Below are 22,340 nucleotides of genomic sequence, written 5' to 3'. Positions count from 1 at the left end.
CAGTTGGAACATGTCCAGGAGAGGTGAAAAGAACGCACCCCAAGTCTGTGAAATTTGTCGTGACGTAGGCATTGTTGTGCTTCGAGCGACATCTACCGGTGACATCAGAATACAAACTTTCAAAATTATTTCAAGCAATTGGGACATGGGGATTCCCATGGTATTTATCGATATGAAACCTGCTTTTTCACTCCATTTGATAAAAACGTGATCTAAGTGTGTTACAGGTTTGTAGATTAACCAAATTATAATTTATTTTCGCTGGCTGGAACTAGGGTGTGCAGCTTTAAAGGGATATTCCTGAGTTTGCTGCACTTTTTAAGATGTTATCGACTAACAGAGACTTTTTAACGAATGTAATTACATATCAAATATATTTTTCTGCATAAAATATTAGTGGCTGTATATTAAAAGTATTTCTGATCGTTGTAATATTTGTACTAGGATAAATTTCATATTATTTCCTAAAATATCTTTTTTTCTTACGTACGAAATTATTTGAAGACAAAATCTAGTTTGGGCTTCTTACAAATATTAAGACGACCTGAAACACATTGAATATACAGACACTGATATTCTAAACAAGAAAATATATTTAATATGTAAGTTTAATTGTAGAAATATTTTATTAGTCGGAAACATCTTACAATGTAGCAAACTCAGGAATGTCCCTTTAAACAAATAATAGTTTCCGTTTTACTTACCTCTTTTATGTATGGCCGTTGCTCAAATAATTAGGCAGTGCAATATTTTCATGACAACAGTATTTTGTTGTGTACTGAATAAACTCTTTATAATTGCGTCGCGAAAACAGACTGTATATCAAAGTACTAGTTTGTATATATTTGTTTTCTAGCGACGAACAAAACAAGTCATCGATTTACCAAAAACAATCTGTTGTAGCTTTCATTGCTTTCTCAAGAGGCGTAACCGGTAAGACATACATGTTGATTTGAACAAATTCTCACCGTTTTGCATTACATTAAAGCACATTTTTACTTCTTCTTTTTTTTCTTCTTCTTCTTTTAAAAAATAATAAAAATTCCGAGCAGTGTGAAATTTAATTTTTGCAAGAGACATCGTCCGTTTACGTAAATTGAATAGAAAATTAAATAGTTGGATTTTAATATTATTTTTGACATCTACCTCAGAATAAAATTAAAGCCACTGACCCTAGTTTTCGAATGTACGTTACCTTTATTATGCTAGGCTCAAGCTACCAACTGTCACGACGGAGTTGACCAACTCGTCGATCTCTTGCAACTAGATTCTCGTCGTATATACAGCTCCTACGACCGATTGGTTGTTGATCTGAGCGCACCTGTCTAAGTTGGGAGTGGCAGAAATTACAATACAACCATCGAGCTGACCAACTTCCACGTGACAGTATTACACAGTTGATAGTTATTACTTCGCTTATAATGAATTGTGAGTTAAACACAATGACGACCAGAAACGCTAGACTTTATCAGAATTGATAATGTAAACAAAAAGTTGTAAAACTTACGTCGAAAGACATTTTTTTTTTTAAAAAGCTGTTAAAGTCAAACATATTTCACACTAATAATTTGGATCAGTGGCTTTAAAATAAATTTGCTTTATTTGCGGTAATTAAAACGAATTCAGTTTGCTCAATATATGTATAAAAATACTACAGCAGTGATCGTTAGATATTTATTTTACGAGTTGTAAGATAAATGGTATCTAACGGATATCAATGTAGTATTTTGTTTTTTACAAAAAACCTATGTGTGTCTTTGTCTGTCTGCCTTTCTTTATTTCGCTCTCTGTGTGTCTCTCTGTGTGTCTCTCTCTCCTTTCTCTCTCGCTCTCTATCTGTGTTTCTCTCTGTCTCTCTCTTGTTCTCTCTCTCTCGCTCTCTCTCTCGCTCTCTCTCTCTCTCTCTCTCTCTCTCTCTCTCTCTCTCTCTCTCTCTCTCTCTCTCTCTCTCTCTCTCTCTCTCTCTCTCTCTCTCTCTCTCTCTCTCTCTCTCTCTCTCTCTCTCTCTCTCTCTCTCTCTCTCTCTCTCTCAGAAACAATCACGACATTTTAAATGCCATTTTAATTCTGCCTTGTTCGGAGATATGGTTTTGATCCCGATGTTGGTTTTGACGTTCAGATTAATACCTTGCTGTTGATTTTCTTTACAGAATTAAAAGGAAATAAAATGGCACAAGTACAGCCGGAGGAACTGATACAGCCGGAGGAACTGATACAGCCGTCCCAGCCAGTGAGTGATTTTTTTTTAAAATTTTTTATATGTTATGTGTTCCATGATCTATTCCATTTTTGAGATGTTTTGCTTTATATTTGCTTTATAATAGTGTATAGGTCAAAATCACCAAATGTTTGACATCCAATAGCCGATAATAAATAAGTAAATGTGCTCTAGTGGTGTCATTGAACAAAACGAACTTTATCTGTACGTCTTTAGTTAATCATCAACGATCCTTGTCTGTCATTGGCTTTTAAGCTACAACAAACTTTTAGGACATGTAAAACTACAATTCATAAATAGGAAGGAAGGAAGGAAATGTTTTATTTAACGACGCACTCAACACATTTTAATTACGGTTATATGGCGTCGGACATATGGTTAAGGACCACACAGATATATAGAGAGGAACCCCGCTGTTGCCACTTCATGGGCTACTCTTTTCGATTAGCAGCAAATAATCTTTTATATGCACCATCCCACAGACAGGATAACACATACCACGGCCTTTGATATACGAGTCGTGGTGCACTGGCTGGAGCGAGAAATAGCCCAATGGGCCCACTGACGGAGATCGATCCCAAACCGACCGTGCATCAAGCGAACCCTTTACCACTGGGCTACGTCCCGCCCCAATTCTGTGTTAACCAGCCACCAAAAGAAATATTAAAAATGGCCTTTTAAGACAGGCGGCTGTTTAATACAGATCAGTTCATACTATATTAAATGATTTGGGAGAATACAAATTTGGCTTCTTAACACAAGTGGTTTGTTAAATGAATGAATGAACGAATGAATGAATGTTTAACGACACCCCAGCACGAAAAATACATCGGCTACTGGGTGACAAACTATGGTAATGCAAACAAATAAAGCTATGATCAACATCAATACAAAAATTCAACACCCAAATAAAAACAGTGTAAAGAACTGTGCAAAAATACAAATATCACAGATAGATACTGAATTTTACTCTAAATTTCAATTTGTGCTGTATTGGCCATTCTCAAAGAGAATGTTACACCCCTGCACCACGGTGAGGTTACAGCACGCGCAGGGTGTGGTTTGTTAAAAGCAAGTGGCTGATAGAGCAGGTTTCCTTGTACTAATTACTCCTTTTTTTTAGAATGAAAGCTCGCTCAGGATTAAAGGGACATTCCTGAGTTTGCTGCATTGTAAGATGTTTCCGACTAATAAAATATTTTTACGATTAAAATTACATATTAAATATATTTTCTTGTTTAGAATATCAGTGTCTCTATATTCAATGTGTTTCTGGTCGTCTTAATATTTGTAAGAAGCCCAAACTGGATTTTGTCTACAAATAATTTCGTACGTACGGAAAAATAAATTTTAGGAAATAAAATGAAATTTAACCTAGCACAAATATTAGAATGATCAGAAACACGTTTAATATACAGCCATTAATATTTTATGCAGAATATATATTTAATATGTAATTACAATCGTTAAAAAGTTTTTGTTAGTCGATAACATCTTAAAAATTGCAGCAAACTCGGGAATGTCCCTTTAAAACTTGAAAATGTGTGTTTGTGCATTTCGTTTTCGTATTTCTTTTTCAGACACAACAACAACACACGACGGTAATAATAAACCAGCCCATGCGCATGAACCCGATGCAGCCTCATCCACTTCGAGAGTGGAGTACAGGTCTATTCGGCTGTTTCGAAAACGTCGGAGACAGTAGGTCTATCTTTATACGTACGGAGAGAAAGAAACTGTAGACCACATTGCAGTCACTGAAATCTATAATCTAATAGTCAATGCCTTTTTACCAGTTTCTGACCGTTCTGACCGTTTGATCTGCACTGCCAACGGCCCCTTAGTACTTACCCGATGCCGCATTCAGGTCCAACCCTCTACCGCATAGACATCGTGCTAAATACTGCGTACAAAGATATAGTTTAAACGTGCATTGTCTGGAATATTTTTTATTATTTAAGCATTTAGAACAGAAAATCCCATTACGTTTGGTGCATATAAGACGCCGCACTCCGAATTGGTTTCACTACGCTGGCTTTTCTAAGTTAAAAATAAACCCACTATTTTGAAAGTGGGACACTTTTGCCGGGCTCCCTCTGGGGCAAAAATAGTACGGTTCGGCTATTGTTGCATTACAAAAACCGAGCGGATTCTAGCAGCCAATTCCTAGCAGTCAATTACGCTAGCAGCCAATTTCAGCAGACCCTCTTGGCGACGTTCTAAACACCGGACTCATACGCCTTTCGATTGTTACCTGTATTTCACACACTTTTAAACAAACTGTTATGCTAATTTTTATTATTCACTACAACTTAAGAATTTTAGAGTTTTAAAGAGTATCTTTATATAATAACAACACAAAAACAAAATAACAACCAAGACTCATTTTCACAGTCTTATTGTTAGTAATAACCGTATAAATACAACTTAACCGTTTTATTAAGCACTTTTATAATATCTGAAGTATCACTTTAAAAATCAGACGTACTACAGTAATGTAGGATGTTCAACTAGTTTCGTATAGCCCACACCACAACACACATTATAAAAGGCGTATGAGTCCGGTGTTTAGAACGTCGCCATGCGTGTCTGCTGAAATTGGCTGCTAGCGTAATTGGCTGCTAGGAAGTGGCTGCTAGAATCCGCTCGGTATTACAAAATGATGAGAATTGATTTGACGATATGCGTTAATGACGACAACTCGCAAGTGAATTAAAAGTGCAGTTATGCTTGTATTTGAACTTAGAACTTGATTATATACGATTGAAACCAGACATTGCAGCTTTAATAAATACAATCACAATGGATGTCGCCTCTGTATAATGAGGTCTGCCTAAAAACAATGGGGGTGGGGGTGGGGTGGGGGGGGGGGGGGGGGGGGGGGGGGGGGGGGCGGGGAGCCCAGTGTAAGGTCACTACACCCCTTGTAGTATGGGTTTCATCTAGTGTCGGTATAAAGTACGACGATGTCATGTGAAACTGAATGACAGAAATATGAGATTGGATTTATCAGTATCACGGATAATTTCCTGATAATAAAGATGAGGATTTTGGTTACAGCGACTCTTTCTGGTTACTATTGGTGTCATCCACTGGCGTAGTCAGGATTTTAGATGGGGGGGGGGGGGGGGGAGCAACCCACTATTGTGGGGGCAACCCACACTATGTATGTATATATGATTTTATAAAAATTAATATAGTAATTTAAAAAAAAAAAAGTCTGATTGTGGGGGCATGCCCCACGTGGTCCCCCCCCCCCCCCCTCCCCCACCTCGCTACGTGTCATCCCTTATATATATTCTTATTTTGTGGAATGGAAGTACACTCCAATACAGTAGTATGATGAAGCAGGACCTATGTTCGTGCTCTCTTCAGTTGCCCCCCCCCCCCCCCCCCTGGGGGCACTGATTACTAGTTATGGTGTGCTTCTAGAGTACCGCGTCGCGTACACCGGGTCACGGGCAACCGTGACTTTGGTGTACGGCGACGCGCAAACACAGAAGAAGAGAAGAACGAGACGGAGGAAGAGGAGAAACCCGCAGGGAGCGGTTCAGGGGGGGCCAAACCCGGTAGCTCAACTACCGGCAGCGGCTCCTTCTGCGTCGCCGCGCCCTGCGGTTTCGCCCGTGAAGAGGAAGGAAGAGACCGTGGTCCCGACCAGCCCTACTTCACAGACGGCCCCAGTGGAGGAGACCTGTACAGACATATGCACAACTCCAACCCGGCGGCCCCCTTCATCTTGGGCCTCTCTTGCGTCCAGTCGCACGTCGCCAACTTTACCGGCGACAGCGTCTGTGATGCAGGGCCGTCAAGCCGCCGTTGGAAAGCGGAAAGCGGAAGCGCCGATTGCGGTTACTACCACCAGGACACCGCCGAAACAACCACAGCCACCACCCGAAGGTGCAGAGTCCGGAGACACCATGGACCCCTGGACTCTGCACGGGAAGCTGAATCGGCGCTACCTTAACTGCTTTACCGGGAACATCACAGACACCAGAAAGCTTCCCACGGTCCCGCGTTGCAGGAACTTTGAGGACATGCCCGACGGACGGGGGGAATACGAGCTACACCCAGTGACGTTCAAGGACGGGAAAAAAGCTGTGTGTGCAACATACCGTCTGGACAACCGCTACAGCCAGGCTCTACTGTTCGCAGAAATGGACAACATTTCGATCCATCGACTGATGAAGAAGGTGTTCAGCGAGCAGTATCCTCTTATCACCAGGCTGCTAGCGAAGCCAGACATCCACCAGCTGATCCCCAACTTGGATACGAGGGTGTGGCTCTCCTCCCCCTAGTCAACCTTATCTAGGACAGGTAACCTCCTTTTTTTTTTGGGCTTAGTTGGACTTTAAAAATTTGCGATCGTGGTTCTAAATTCTTATGTTTATTTTTTATATAAGTAGTCCAACGCACTTTACTTTCGCGCCCGTTCAATTGCTCAAATCACCTTAAAAACTTTCAGGCCGAGCAGTCAAAACTACTTTTGGGTGTAATTTTAAAGTCCGGACATGGCAGGATGCAGGTATTCTCATTTTATCTTAGGCAGAAAACAGGTCTCGCCAAGGAATCGAAATTCAGCCAATCACAGCACGGCCTCACTTGGTGTCTGCTATTTGGTCCGCGCTTTCGCTGGACGTTACTAACTGGCTATTTTCCAAATTCTGCACATTCAAACTCAATCCCCCCCCCCCCCCCCCCCCCCCCCTGCCCCGGAGTTAGTCACTGGCGAAGTCAGAGATTAAATCCGAGGTGGGCGTGCCTGAACCTTCGTGGATATAGGCACGTAAATACTAGTGTCACGGTCACGGAATGGAAGTAGCTCAGTGGCAGGTCACTCGCTATTTGACAAGCTCCAATTAGCCGTAGTTTAAATTATACTGAAGTGTCGTCATCAATATTACTTTTTTCTTTCTTTGTATACGGAAGCAGAGGCATGTTTAGACGACAAAGCGTTCATTAAACTGGGTTTTGTGTGTGTGTGTGTGTGTGTGTGTGTGTGTGTGTGTGTGTGTGTGTGTGTGTGTGTGTAACGTTATTTGAATATCCTAGGATGATACCAGTCAAATTGTTCGCGAGCGCTCGCCCTACTGAACACGTCCAATGTATAGTACAGCTAGAATTCATCCGAGGTGCGCCGAATGTTTCTGTTTTCACCCCTAGACTGGCACAACATGTAATTTTATAGCTCCACAATTATCTTATTTTAAAATCATGACAGATAACAAACGAGTTTTTAATATAAGTGTTCCATATATAAAATATTAATTCATACTTTAATATAAAAGACTCCTTGCTTGATGATATATTTCGATGTATTTCGATAAGACCACATCAAATTTTATGTAAATGCTTACACACTTCTGAAGAGTTCATATTCGTACCAAAATAACAGTATCCTGTTTTCTAAAGTGTAAACATCTGCGTACGAGATAGCGGGGCAAGGCGGGGGAGGGGGGAGGGGAGGGGGTAGTTCCCCATCCTCAGGGTTGGAGCAAATCTTTAAATACGGTAATTTTTTAAAATAAAAATAGAGATGAGATGAGATGAGTTTGCCTGAAACCTTTTCGCCATGTATTTCCATCATTCTACTCACAATATTAGTTATAGTTCATGTAAAAAAATGCGTAGTGATTCATTTGCAACCGTAAGGCAGTAATGCTAATATGAATAAATGTTGTATCACAGATTCGGGCATTTTCGTTTAATTCGAGCAAACATCAGCCTGCCCCCCCCCCCCCCCCCCCCCCCCTCCCCGTTACAAGAATGGAAACCCGTTGTATGCTTATGGGTATAAATATATGATGCAAGTGTGATGATTTGGGATTTTTTTATTTCAGGTATGTTCGCGTTGTTCTGCCCTCTGTACTACGCATGTATATTGTCCAGTAAACAAGGGGAGTCTGCAGTAGGACCATGCTGTATTCCTGCATGGACGACCATTTTCAGGTCGCATATTAGAGGTGTCCACTCTCTTGAGGTAACTTCGTCTGTAGTTGTTTTGTTTGTTTTTTTGTTGTTGGTTTTTTTTATTTTTATTTTTTTTTTAATGTTTTTGGGTTGTTGTTTTTTTGCGTCTTACGTGTAATCTTGTAACAGATAGCATTTGTAGTAGATATGGGGCGGGATTTAGCTCAGTCGGTTGAATCCTGGCTTGAGGTGCTTGCGTCACAGGATCGAACCACCTCGGTGGATCCATTCCACTAATTAGGTTTTTTTTTCGTTCCAACTAGTGCACCACAAATCGTCAAAGGTCGTGGTATGTGCGTTCCTGTCTGTGGGAATGTGCATATAAAAGATTCCTTGCTGCATTAGGAAAAATGCAGTAGGTTTCCTCTGATGACTACGTGTCAGAATTACCTAATGTTTCACATCCAATGGCCGGCGATTAATTAATCAATGTGCTTTAGTGGTGTCGTTAAACAAAACAAACAAACTTTTTTGTAGAAAATAAGTAGCATTGAAAGCCCAAAGCGAAGTATGGCGCTTTATATGTACGAAACAGAACTGGATAATCTATTTTAAATGCTTGAATAATAAACAAAATATTTTTGAGATGGGCAGCTTTAATTTAACGTTGGAGACGCGAATCCCTTATTTGGATGCTGTATGCGCACCCCTCACTTGAATTTCGTTTATATGTTTGCATTTACCATAGTTTGACACCCAATAGCCGATGTATTTTTCGTGCTGGGGTGTCGTTAAACATCTATTATATTATATTCTATTCTATTCTCTTGAACTGTACTGCCATTGGTGATAAATGTGACAGTGTTTGTTGTCGTAAAATGTTGTTTCCTGTGATTTATTTTGAGCTTGTGTAACGTACCAGCTTCTACTATGCCTGAAAAGAAAGTGCCGGTCCTACTAAAATACGATGTCAATTTTTGAGCAGATCTAGGTTAGTCGACTCTTCCGCTCAATCTAATTAAAATTAGCTCCACTATTACATGTGGATCTAACAGCAGCCAGTTGGAGGTCATGTCCACCAATCAAAACTTACTTGCCGAATTATGCCAGTGATTTGAAAATAATTTGAAAACATTCCGAATTATCCTGAGGGTATACGATATGTTTCATGTGAATTACGAATGCCTTATTTAGACCAGTAGAACTAATTTTAATCAGATTGCTAACAACACTGCGTAGTCTCCAATGTCCAGGTAACATTTCGTCTGAAAATAATAATTTAAATATTGACCAATCACACTTCGCCTTTTATAAAGTTATTTGGGAGCATACAAATTCTAAAAATATCGGGCTAGTCTATTTTAGTGGCCGCAGTACAGCGAACCATACCAATACGTACGGGATGGGTTATCAGACTTCAATTTTACATTAAAAATTATTTATTTATTTATATAACAAAAAAACAAAAAAAATCAGTCTGCAGTTTTACATTACAAATTATTTATTTTATAAAATAAAACATGTTTTAAGGCATTCGTAATTCACACGAAACATGTCGTATGCCCTCAGGATAATTCGGAATGTTTTCAAATTATTTTTAAATCACTGGCATGATTCTGCAAGTAAGGTTTGATTGGTGGACATGAGCTCCAAATGGCTGCTGTTAGATCCACATGTAATAGTGGAGCTAATTTTAATTAGATTGCCCTTCCGCTATGCTTGAAACGAGCAGTTTTAAGGATGAGAGATGGTAATATTTATGTTCCTGCAGGCCCTGTTCCACAAAGCGATCTTAGTGTTAAGATCACCTTTAGCGCATAAGGTTATTGCTATGCACTAAAGGTGATCTTAGCGCTACGATCGCTTCGTAAAACGGGGCCCTGAGTTTGCTGCATTGTAAGATGTTTCCGACTAAAAAAATATTTCTACGATTAAACTTACTTATTAAATATATTTTCTTGTTTAGAATATCAGTGTCTGTATATTCAATGTGTTTCTGGTCGTCTTAATATTTGTAAGAAACCCAAACTGGATTTTGTCTTCAAATAATTTCGTACGTATGAAAAAACTATATTTTAGGAAATAAGATCAAATTTAACCTAGTACAAATATTAGAACGATCAGCAACACGTTTAATATACAGTCACTAATATTTTATGCAGAAAAATATATTTGATATGTAATTACAGTCGTCAAAATGTCTCTGTTAGTCGATAACATCTTAAAAAGTGCAACAAACTCAGGAATGTCTCTTTAAAGCGCCACGTGTTGCAGTTTATCGGCTCGTTCCAGCCAGTGCACCACGACTGGTATATCAAAGGCCGTGGTATGTGTATGTGTTATCCTGACTGTGGAATGGTGCATATAAAAGATCCCTTGCTACTAATGGAACAATGTAGCGGGTTTCTTCTCTAAGACTATATGTGAAAATTACCAAATGTTTGACATAAAGTAGCCGATCAATGTGTTTCTGTGTTGTTTTATTTTGTGATTTTCACCCTTTAATTTTGACGCCATATAACCGTAAATAAAATGTGCTGAGTGCGTCGTTAAATAAAACATTTCCTTCCTTCCTTCACCCTATAATATTCCAGTCGGTCTGGTGTTAAGAATAATGTATGTAATTCTTATTTGTGTACTCTGAACACGGTATGTGCCACTTTTAAATGTTGCACCCCCATCTCTAAATACTGTAGGTTTCCCATTTAAACACTACACCCTCTTTCGAAACATCCTGGGTCACCAGCTATGTAGGTCATTATAGATTACAGTTTCTGGGTAATAAATAAATAATCACACTCGAGTTACGGAACTCATTTAGACAGTCGATTTGACTCGTTCAATAAATTACTTTTTTTTTAGTACTCCCTCGCATGCAAAAATTCTTTTTTGTTTTCCAGGGAAGCATTTGCAATGACTGCATGGTGACCAACTGCTGTGGTCCGTGCGCCATGTGTCAGATGGGCAGGGAGCTGGACAACATTTTGAAAGGAGATCCACGCGCCCTCCCAGCTTCATAAACCACTTCTTTCAAGATGCTTCAAAGCAGGATCGCGCTGCATTTGATATACTAAATGTTCAACGAACATTGTCTGAAAACAATCATATACATTTGCATTTGTTCCGAAAAGTACTTTATTCACCCAGCTATATATATATATATATATATATATATATATATATTCGTTATATCTCGCCTGTTGTCAATATTTTGGTATACTATGAAATCCTTTATTTTCATGGGCTTATATTTTCGTGATTTTTGCTAAAAAACCAACAAACAAAAAAACAAAAAACAGACAAAAAAACTGACAAAAAAACAACAACAACAAAACACATTTCGTTGGGTACTAAAGGTCGTGGATCGAAAAGGCAGTATCATAAACTTGTATCATACGTGTACATGTATTATATTTTCGTTGTGTTGTTAAATCCGTTGACTGAACAAGTCCGGGAATTGCATGAAAATTAGACAATCACGACAAAGGTGATTTCACAATTATTTAATTTGAATTATTGCTACCTATAACCACAAACATTTTTTTTTTAAAGTTAATTTAATTGTTTCGAATAATTAGCAAAACAGCTTATGTAAGCAATTGCTACCTCAAAAGGAACGCACATACTACATATATTTCAAGTCAAATAATGCGCGCGATTCTGCTTTCAAATGAAAAACCTCCTTATTTTCCGTCCACTATTTTCTCATCTACAAAATAATATATGTAATATTACTTCGTTATTGCTGTGTTCTTAATGTATTTATACTGAACAACAAAAGATATGCGAATTTATTTTATTTGTATTTTACGGTGGGTCTTTACAATTGTTCATTTTGAATCCCGTTAGTTAGTTTTTCGTATATTAAAATTATCAACGTCTTGTGAATATATTAGGTCCATTTGACAGACTATTTACAGAATTATTGTATCATAATATTTAGATTATATATGTATATATATATATATATATATATATATATATATATATGTGTGTGTGTGTGTGTGTGTGTGTGTGTGTGTGTGTGTGTGTGTGTGTGTGTGATATAATATCTTATATTTCCAGTGCAGTCAAAGTATGTGATGTATTTCAGATCACATATTTTGTTAATATAATAACTTTGCAAATTAGATGTAAATTAATTGAGGTCACGGCACTACGTTTATTGACATGTAAGCAACCAAACTAAGGTGACACTCTATAATTGACGTATGCATTCATAATCGTCAAACAAAAACATTTCAATAGCAAGTTTACACTGAAAACTGTCCAGCGTTTTGAAAACAAAAAACCTTAAGCACTAGTTTATTTTTATGTATGGATATCCATAATGACGTCATTCATGTTTGGCGCCATTTCTATTCAAAAGACACCGCGTCACATATTCTTACGTCATTTGAATATCGCATAATGGCTGATTGGAATTAAAGTTTATACAATTTACTGAAACATGTTGTATCAAGCTTTAGATTATATTATAAAAAGATTATTACCCAGAGGCTCACATAATAATATAACAGAGAGAGAGAGAGAGAGAGAGAGAGAGAGAGAGAGAGAGAGAGAGAGAGAGAGAGAGAGAGAGAGAGAGAGAGAGAGAGAGAGAGAGAGAGAGAGAGAGAGAGAGAGAGAGAGAGAGAGAGATTATTACATGCATATGTATATATATTATATATTATATATATATATATATATATATATATATATATATATGTGTGTGTGTGTGTATGTGTGTGTGTGTGTGTGTGTGTGTGTGTGTGTGTGTGTGTGTGTGTGCTGTAAAATCAGTTATTTGCGTGGGCTTTAATTTTCATCGTTTTATGTAAATTAACTTTTAGTAAAGTCTTTTACGTAAATTTAGTCAGATAATATCATACTATTTAACAGCATATATAAATGTTACATAACTGGGTTTGGTTGCTAAGCATAACATACATAAATGTTAAAATTGTATTATCGCCATTCAATTATTATTAATATATAATTTACTATATAAGCACGCGATAAGACAACTACAAGTGGCATGTACTATACTGACATATGTTTTATGGACTGTTTTTTAACAAATGACGAAAGAAATTGTCTCCATATTGTGTTGATGTCTCTGATTGGTGCTAAACGCAAGCAGATGGTGTTTTATCTACAAATATCTATTTAAATATCAAGTTTGTTGTTGAATTTGTATCAAAATTTAACTTTTTATCCTGCTATATTCAGAAAGGTTTACTAATAAACCTATATACATTTTGTTTCGTTCTGGTGTTCGCTTTTGTTGTAATACGTTGTGATATCATCACTGTATGGGTTAAAATTTAATCCGAGCTTATAGAAGATAGAATAGTTCGAGCAGGGTTGTCAGAGAGCAATGACGTCATATTTAGTACCGACTAGGTCATTGGTTTGTAAGCGTCAAATCATCCAATAGGATTGTTCGTTAGACCTATACAGAATATTTCCCACTGAGAAAATATGGAAAACATGTTCCCTTTCATGAGTGACCGATGGGGTAATAATAATGGATAAGAAATGGGGCGAGGGTTTATGGAAGGTGTTGGGGGGGGGGGGGGGGGGGGGGGGGGACTCGCGACGAGCGCCTACTCTGACAACTACATGCAATTAGGTACTGAATTATTTTAAAGACGCTGACATACCTTTCGAGGTACGTAACGTTGTTTTTTTCTTTTTCTTTTTGAACTTGGTTGAATTGATTACAAACGTTAAAATTTCAGATCAAAATGGTATATGAACCTGTAAATCCTCTGAATGTCAATATGACATTTTTAATCCTTTCTTAAATCCAGCCAGTGCACCACGACTGGAATTTCAACGGCCGTGGTATGTGCTATCATGTCTATGGGATGGTGTATATAAAAGATCCCTTGCTGCTAATCGAAAATAGTAATAACCCATGAAGTGGCGACAGCGGGGTTTCCTCTCTCAATATCTGTGTGGTCCTTAACCATATATCTGACGCCATATAACCGTAAATAAAATGTGTTGAGTGCGTCGTTAAATAAACCATTTCCTTCTTTCCCTTCTTAAAAGAAACAATTTAATGTTGCAGCTGAAAATTATATTCGCGTTTTGTTTTGTTTTACTGATTTTGGTTGTTGTTGTTGTTGCCGCTGGGGTTTTGTTTGTTTGTTTGGGGTTGTTGTTTTTTTGTGTTTTTTTGGAAGGATAGTAGTGGTGGTTCAGTATACCACCAGAAACCCATTGGATTACCAAAACTGATAAAGTAAGCACTGAAAATTGAAAAGTTATCAGTAATGTTTAAACTGACAGTAAAAAGCAGTTAGCAGTTGTTACGCAGGAACGACTTTTTGTATCGAGGTTTTTTTATGTATGTTTTGTAACTTGGAAGATATATTTTAAAGTCATTGGGGACCGCGATGTATTGGATGGAAGAGCGCTCGACTAGAGTACGATAGACTGTTAAGTTAAGATCGATCTGTTTCGATGGACCAATTAAATTGGCGAAGCCAGGGTTTTATATTGGGGACGGGGATCCATATCGGTGCAACCACCTACACTATGAATAGTGTTATGGGGCCACACATGCGAATATAAAAGGTAGTTAGGGGAAAAAGAGGTAGTAATTAGGGATGCTACGCCAGAGACCAATTAGGTTATTTTCCCTAACCCTAACCCTAACCCTAGCCCTAACCCTAACCCTAACCCTAACCCTAGCCCTAGCCCTAGCCCTAACCCTAACCCTAGCCCTAGCCCTAGCCCTAGCCCTAGCCCTAGCCCTAGCCCTAGCCCTAACCCTAACCCTAGCCCTAGCCCTAGCCCTAGCCCTAGCCCTAGCCCTAGCCCTAGCCCTAGCCCTAACCCTAGCCCTAGCCCTAGCCCTAGCCCTAACCCTAGCCCTAGCCCTAGCCCTAGCCCTAGCCCTAGCCCTAGCCCTAACCCTAACCCTAACCCTAACCTTATTTTGCGTTACTACGGGAGCTCCACGACTGGTATATGATATAATATATACCAGCCGTTTTTTCTTTAACACTGGATTAAAAAATTAAAAAAAGTTTGTTTTCTTTAATGAGAACATCGATTACTTAACCACGAGCTACTGAATGTTAAACAGTTGATCATCCTGATACTTCGTATTCAGGTTAAAACCATTAGTAGCAAGGGATAATTTATATTCACTTTCTCACAGACAGGGCAGTACATACCATAACATTTGATATACCAGTCGTGTGGCTACATATAACAAGTGTCATAATGTTTAAAATAGAGTGACCAGAATACATTTTAACACTTAGTGACCTCTGATCAAACAATGTAGGCCTACCGAGGGTATCATTAAACAAACATTCCTTTCCTTTCTTGTATGTCTGTCTGAGTATAACCCGGTGTACGTACAAAGCACAGCTTTCTATGCATTATGCTTGTCCACAAATAGTTTCACCAAATAACACATAACCGATATATTTATGCAAAAGACACACTGGCATAGATCATAGAACGTATCAATCGGACGCGTTAAAAGCGAACAGGGACAAACGGGTGTTTAGTGTGCCATACAAATTGCTTCCGTTGACAACGCTAACATTTATTTAGGGTGTAAATACTTATGTGGACAGATCTTTGCATTTTTTGCCCACAAGACCAAGTCACAGGTAAGACCCCTTGTGGCTTTTATTACATTATATCTGTGCTAAAGAGACCATCGTGAGTTTGTAGCAATTTGTTTTTAAAAAAACGTTTTCGGCAAATGAAATATTTTCGTAATTTGTTAAAATTACAATTTAGTTATATTTTTCTTGGTAAAGAATACGAATAACTCCATAATCAATGTATTTCTGGACACAGTAATGTTTTGAAGTATCTCAATATTGATTTTTAAAACAAAATAATTCCGTACGTACGACTTTTTTTTTCCAACTTCCAAATGAAATTTGAAATAATTCGGTCAAATGTAATTCAAAATGCAATTTATCCGTATATTTCTTTATATTTTAAACATGTTAAGGTAAAATATAATGTTTTTAGAAACAGAAAAAAAACCCACCCATTATGTGTGTTTAATTTGTTGAAAGAAACAAATGGATGTCTTGCTAGGACTGAAAAATCAGGACAGTCCCTTTAATACATAACTGTCAAATGAAGTGTCGATCTGTCCTTCTGTCCATATCTGTCTGTGTATCTGCCAGACAGTCTGTCTGCGTGTGTTAGATGAAGAGATACGATTGCGGCTTTAATGTAAACCATGCTAGACAGAAAAGGACTGGAAAAGGGTGATTTTATATGTATTATTATTATTATGTTGTTGTTGTTGTTTTTTTGTTGTTTTTATTGTCCCCAGAGCAATATGGCCATGCCAAGGTTGGGGGTGCCTTGAGAGCATGACCTTACAATGTCAAAATATCATCACATATACATTATATGGAAAGAGTAATAATAATATCTTGATATATATATATTATTAACATAATACAATATTGTTGAATATCTATAATATGGGAAGTTAAATGCTCCGAGTTCAACATAAAAATGAGGAAAAGAAGAAGGAAAGAAAGCAAAAGGAGGAATGATTAAAAGGAAAAGGAAAGAGGAATGTATTATAATTAATTTTAGAGCTGGAATCACACTGATGTGGTTTTTAGAAGTAATATGGGCATGCACGCCGCGCCATCTTGGTAAATGTTGATCAGGCAAAACGAATATGAGACTATGTCAATATTTCGTATAACTCCTAACGGCACTCACAACTGTTTCTAGACACACCCAGCCCCTGAAACAGACGATGCATTTGAGAATGAGAGGTTATATATTAAAATACTCGCGTTTCTTTTGTGGTTCAGTATATACGCAAGGAGAATCATAACATCCCCGATAATAGTAATATTCCCTTGAAACCGTGAACCATTGAAACATATTCCCTTGATACCGTGAGCCATTGAAACATATTCCCTTGATACCGTGAGCCATTGAAACATATTCCCTTGATACCGTGAGCCATTGAAACATATTCCCTTGATACCGTGAGCCATTGAAACAGATTCCCTTGATACCGTGAGTCATTGAAACATATTCCCTTGATACTGTGAGCCATTGAAACATATTCCCTTGATACCGTGAGCCATTGAAACATATTCCCTTGATACCGTGAGCCATTGAAACAGATTCCCTTGATAACGTGAGCCATTGAAACATATTCCCTTGATACCGTGAGCCATTGAAACATATTCCATTGATACCGTGAGCCATTGAAACATATTCCCTTGATACTGTGAGCCATTGAAACATATTCCATTGATACCGTGAGCCATTGATGTTGTCTTGAACACCATTGAAATGCATCTTGCGTATGTGGCTGTGGAGGCGTTTTTCCAAAAAAACTTTTGTTTTATTTAACGACGCCACTAGAGCACATTGATTTTTTATCTTATCATCGGCTATTGGACGTCAAACATATGGTCATTCTGACACTGTTTTTTAGAGGAAACCCGCTGTCGCCACATAGGCTACTCTTTTACGACAGGCAGAAAGGGATCTTTTATCTGCGCTTCCCACAGGCAGGATAGCACAAACCATGGCCTTTGTTGAACCAGTTATGGATCACCGGTCGGTGCAAGTGGTTTACACCTACCCATTGAGCCTTACGGAGCACTCACTCAGGGTTTGGAGTCGGTATCTGGATTAAAAAACCCATGCTTCGACTGGGATCCGAACCCAGTATCTACCAGCCTGTAGACCGATGGCCTAACCACGACGCCACCGAGGCCGGTACCGTGTTTTTCCAAAGACGAAATGGCCTTCCCTAATCCTATCCAAATCAGCTACATATGCCACATTTGAAAGATCCCAAGAAGGGAAGAAAAACAAAAACAAAAACCAGTCGAATTGTAATATGAAGTCAGTACCTATCAGATTTTAAAAGGCTCTTTCAGAATTGCACAATGACGCGTCCCGCAAAAAAAAAAGTATTATGGCTTCAACTAAATGCCCATGTATAAATCACAACATAAATTCATATTCTTGTAGATTAGCCTTTTATTCTTTTCTTTAATTTGAAAAAATCTACAGAAAGTGGTCGACGTGTTAAACGCGTCACGTCAAGGTTATTGCGTACCTTCTTTTTCGCACACAATGTCGACCCATTATTCTATGGTGGTGAAGAACCGACTGGTGTTTTGATGAATAAGTGACGGTTTTTTCCTGTTTATGTTCCGTTTTTACTTAGGATTCTTTAGAAAACTACTGTTTGCATCGATCGAGTGTCAACGCGTTACAATTTTTATATTGTTGGGTTAAATTCAAAGAAAAATAATAAACCCTACCCACCCCCCTCCCCCCCCCCCCCACCATCACCCCAAAAAAACCCCAACCAAAACCCACCGAACAACAAACAAACTAACAAACAAACCCCCCTCCCCCCAAAAAAAACCCCACAAAAAAAAACAACAATCAAAATAAACAAACACAAACTATTTGTAATCGATTAATTTGTAGTTATTTATTATACATAAATGTGTATGTGTATATAAGAATTGTTTCTCAGTTTTTAGGAATTTATCGATGTATAAAAGTCACAAATGGTATAAAATCGCGTAGCGTAACGAAGCGATTTTATACTACATTTGTGACTTTTATACATCGATAAATTCCTACAAAAATGAGAAACAATTCTTATAATTATAAGTGTACCTTATAAGTGTACCTTAAAACACTCAAAAATAATTTCTTTCGTTCTTACCGTCAACCATGTTCTGTAAATAAGCGTAGGAATACATGTATACATACTATTGGAAATTGTCCGCTAAAAATAAAAATAAGTATTGAATCAACAAAAAACAGTGTATATATCTTTATTATAACTTCTTTTTAAAAACTGAAACAATTTCATGTGCAGATTTGTCTTGTGTTTTTCTATCGCAAAGTGACCTTTTGTTTACGTGTAGTGACTGTTGGTGTTGTGCGGTTATTTCAATCTTGGTCTTCCGTGATGACGTATTTTTATGAGGTTTATGGAAGGATAACGCTTGGTTTTTTAATGACGTCAGCCAATCAGAATACAGTAAATCGTATAAATTCAGAAAGTTTGTAATTATATATATATATATATATATATATATATATATATATATATATATATATATATATATATATATATATATATATATATATATATATAGCCAACTAGTGTGTTAAGTTTTAATAAGTTTTGTTACGACGTGATACGACTTGAATCTAGTCTCAAAGAATGCGACTTCGTTTACATGACATGCAAGTACATACATGACAGTGTCAATATTCTTGTGTTACTTATGTAAAGATTATGGATCGGATCGATTAATTTTCAGTTATTTATTACGAATAAATATAAAAAAACAAAAAACAAACAAACACAAAAACCAACAAAACCAACAACAAACAAACAAAAATATGACACTTGTAATTTTGATATAGTACCTTTAATTACATGGTATTGAGGTGTGGTGGCTAAACAAAATGTTTCTAAAATATTCCATACAGCTCAATTATATATGTGGCCACTATAATATATACATTGAATAATTTTATTTGTGAGATATGGGTTTGACTTGTGTGACGATGCTGTACGTCAAAGTGTAACAACCTCCATTCACCATAGCCCAGTACGAAGAGAGATCCAATCCAATATTTATTTACATGCTCATATACCACGAAGGTTTCAAGCATGTCTGTCCTGGGCATAATCTCTGGCCTTTGCCAGTGACTAAGTCCAGGACAGAAAAGGGTGGGGGATAAGTTTGAAGTGGGCAGATTTTGGAATAAGAATTTAGTTGTGTCCAGCGACTGCGCGGACCGACTAGTAGACACCGAAAATGGGCCGTGTTCTGACTGGCTGAATTTCGATTCCTTCGGGTCTAACTAGAAAAAGCTAAAGTCTACGGAGAATAACAGCACCTAACATCATGTCCGGACTAAGAATTTAAACCCAAAATTGAGTTAGACTGCTCGGCCGAAAAGGTTTTAAGGTGATTTGAGCAATTGAACGGGCGCCAAAGTAAATTGCGTTGGACTATTTATAAAAAAAATAAACATAGAAATTTTGAAGCTCGATCGAAAAAGTTTAAAGTCCAACTAAGCCCAAAAAGGAGGATACCTGTCCTAGTTAAGGTTGGCGCAGCAGGACTCATGGTGAGGTGATGGGCTGATCAGGTGAGAGATTGGGGAGTCCTTCCATCAAATACTCGATGTTTCGTTCAAGGACTCCTGTGTAGATGTCCCGCAATACCAGCTTTAAAATTCGATGAATGGTCGCGTTGGGCATCTCAGCCTTCAGGAGTCCTTGTCTGTACAGCCCGTCCTGCTGCGCTGTCACATAAAGTTGTTTGGAGCGAGGGGACCCCCGGATCTGGTACTTCCCTTGTCCAGACGGAAGTTGGCGCCATTGCTTGTTTGACCAGGGTCCCTTAAGTTGTTGAGGGTCGGTGAAGTCCCCGATGACCGCTTCTCTGTACTTCGCTGGGAGCTTGTCACAGACGAGAGTCCAGTCGGTTTGGTCGGACTTCTTCGGTGAGGTGACCGAAGACATCTTCCTCCTTTTGGACTCTCTCTGGATCACCACTCCAACAACAGCAACCGGAGGTGGTGGTGGACTATCCGGTGGGTCGAGAACGACCACGTGTCCCGTGTCCATCAGTGTGGTTCCCTCAACAGGAGGAGCCTCCACTGTCAGTTGAGCTGACAGCTTTGGCCCCCCCTGGATGGTTCCTGGCGAGTGCTTCGGTCGAGTGGGTGTATCCGGTGAAGCAGAATGAACCGCCCCCGGTAGTTGAGCCACCGGGTTTGGATCACCCTGCACCGTTCCGCGTCTCGTCCTCCTCTTCGGAACAGGTGGAGCCGCCCCTGGCGGTTGAGCCGCCAAGTTAGGCTCACCCTGTGTAGACTTAGGGCGCCTCCTCCTTCTTCTACTAGTTGCGCGTTTTTTCTTCTCGTTTCCGTAGTACAACGTCACGGTAGCCGAGTCCCCGTTGTGTTCAATTCGGTACTTGGACAGACGCCCAAGCGAACAAAGCACAGCCCCTAGGGTGGGGGGGAGAGAAATCGCCACGTTCTCAAAACACAACCTCATCGTGCGAGATCAACTGGAGAAAAAAAGACGAAGAGAGATATCAATATGTGCCATTAATAACTTAAAGGGACATTCCTGAGTTTGCTGCAATGTTTAAGATAGTATCGACTAACAGAGACATTTTAACGATTGTAATTACATATCAAATATATTTTTCTGCATAAAATATTAGTGGCTGTATATTAAACGTGTTTCTGATCGTTCTAATATTTTTACTTGGTTAAATTTCATTTTATTTCCTAAAATATATTTTTTCGTACGTACGAAATTATTTGAAGAAAAAATCCAGTTTGGGCATCTTACAAATATTAAGACGACCAGAAACACATTGAATATACAAACATTGATATTCTAAACAAGAAAATATATTTAATATGTAAGTTTAATCGTAGAAATATTATATTTTTCGGAAACATCTTACAATGCAGCAAACTCGGGAATGTCCCTTTAATACCAACATTTATCTACTTAAGTAGGACACGGCTGCTTGACTGATATTGGCATACTGCATATGCAAGAGCAATTATTGACAGTTGCCAAAACACATTGTTGAAAACACCCCACAAAACAGCTTGGAGATCAGTATGCTCTTTCTATAGAATTCATGACGTGCACAGAAAACGGTAGTTGTATGGTAAAGGCTTTTTGTCTGCTTTGGTATCATTTATTCATGTACCAACGTGAAGCTTTGAAAACATGTTATTTACCTATGAAGGATATAGGTGTTGACCGAGTCGTGTTAAGGAGAGCGAGCGCTCGCAAATAATGTTTTTTTCTGATACCATAGTGTGTTGAGGCCCAGTTTTGAAATAATAATAATGAGATACGTGTATTACTGGTGTGCAGATTATTGTAAGTTATTCATGAAAAAAAAGAAGTTACAAACTGAGTGCCAAGTCACTTTAATGTTAGACACAAAAACCAGTCTACCGAGTTGGCGCCAGAATGTTTGTTTTGTTTATCGACACCACTAGAGCACATTGATTAATTAATCATCGGCTATAGGATGTCAAACATTTGGTCATTATGAATCGTAGTTATCAGAGGAAACCCGTTACATTTTTCCTAATGCAGCAAGAGATCTTTAATATGCACTTATGCAGACAGGAAAGCACATACCACCGCCTTTGTTCAGTTGTGGTTGGA

General features: G+C 38.3%; 3 protein-coding genes across 3 annotated transcripts in view; 2 read left to right on the top strand and 1 right to left on the bottom strand.

Moving 5' to 3' along the window:
• Positions 1-868: 868 nt before the first annotated feature.
• On the top strand, positions 869-12,703 carry LOC121370776 (cornifelin homolog B-like). The gene is made up of 5 exons (XM_041496230.1): positions 869-933; positions 2,151-2,230; positions 3,799-3,919; positions 8,059-8,198; positions 11,029-12,703. The coding sequence occupies exons 2-5, from the start codon at positions 2,168-2,170 to the stop codon at positions 11,146-11,148; spliced, it is 444 nt and encodes a 147-aa protein (XP_041352164.1). The 5' UTR covers positions 869-933; positions 2,151-2,167; the 3' UTR covers positions 11,149-12,703.
• Positions 12,704-15,613: 2,910 nt separating this feature from the next.
• The window catches only part of LOC121370775 (placenta-specific gene 8 protein-like), a 22,379-nt gene continuing 15,652 nt past the window's right edge, over positions 15,614-22,340 (top strand). Inside the window, exon 1 of the mRNA XM_041496229.1 lies at positions 15,614-15,750. The gene's annotated coding sequence lies outside the window, so the exon portion shown is untranslated. The remainder of the gene's footprint in view (positions 15,751-22,340) is intronic.
• Positions 20,153-22,340, bottom strand: part of LOC121370774 — a 3,180-nt gene continuing 992 nt past the window's right edge. Inside the window, exon 2 of the mRNA XM_041496228.1 lies at positions 20,153-21,207. Within this exon, the coding sequence (XP_041352162.1) occupies positions 20,253-21,194 (942 nt within the window). The 5' untranslated portion in view covers positions 21,195-21,207 and the 3' untranslated portion in view covers positions 20,153-20,252. The remainder of the gene's footprint in view (positions 21,208-22,340) is intronic.

The sequence above is a fragment of the Gigantopelta aegis genome, chromosome 4 (assembly GCF_016097555.1).
Source record: "Gigantopelta aegis isolate Gae_Host chromosome 4, Gae_host_genome, whole genome shotgun sequence".
Taxonomy (NCBI): Eukaryota; Metazoa; Mollusca; class Gastropoda; order Neomphalida; family Peltospiridae; genus Gigantopelta; species Gigantopelta aegis.
This window is presented reverse-complemented; position numbering and strand designations above follow the sequence as displayed.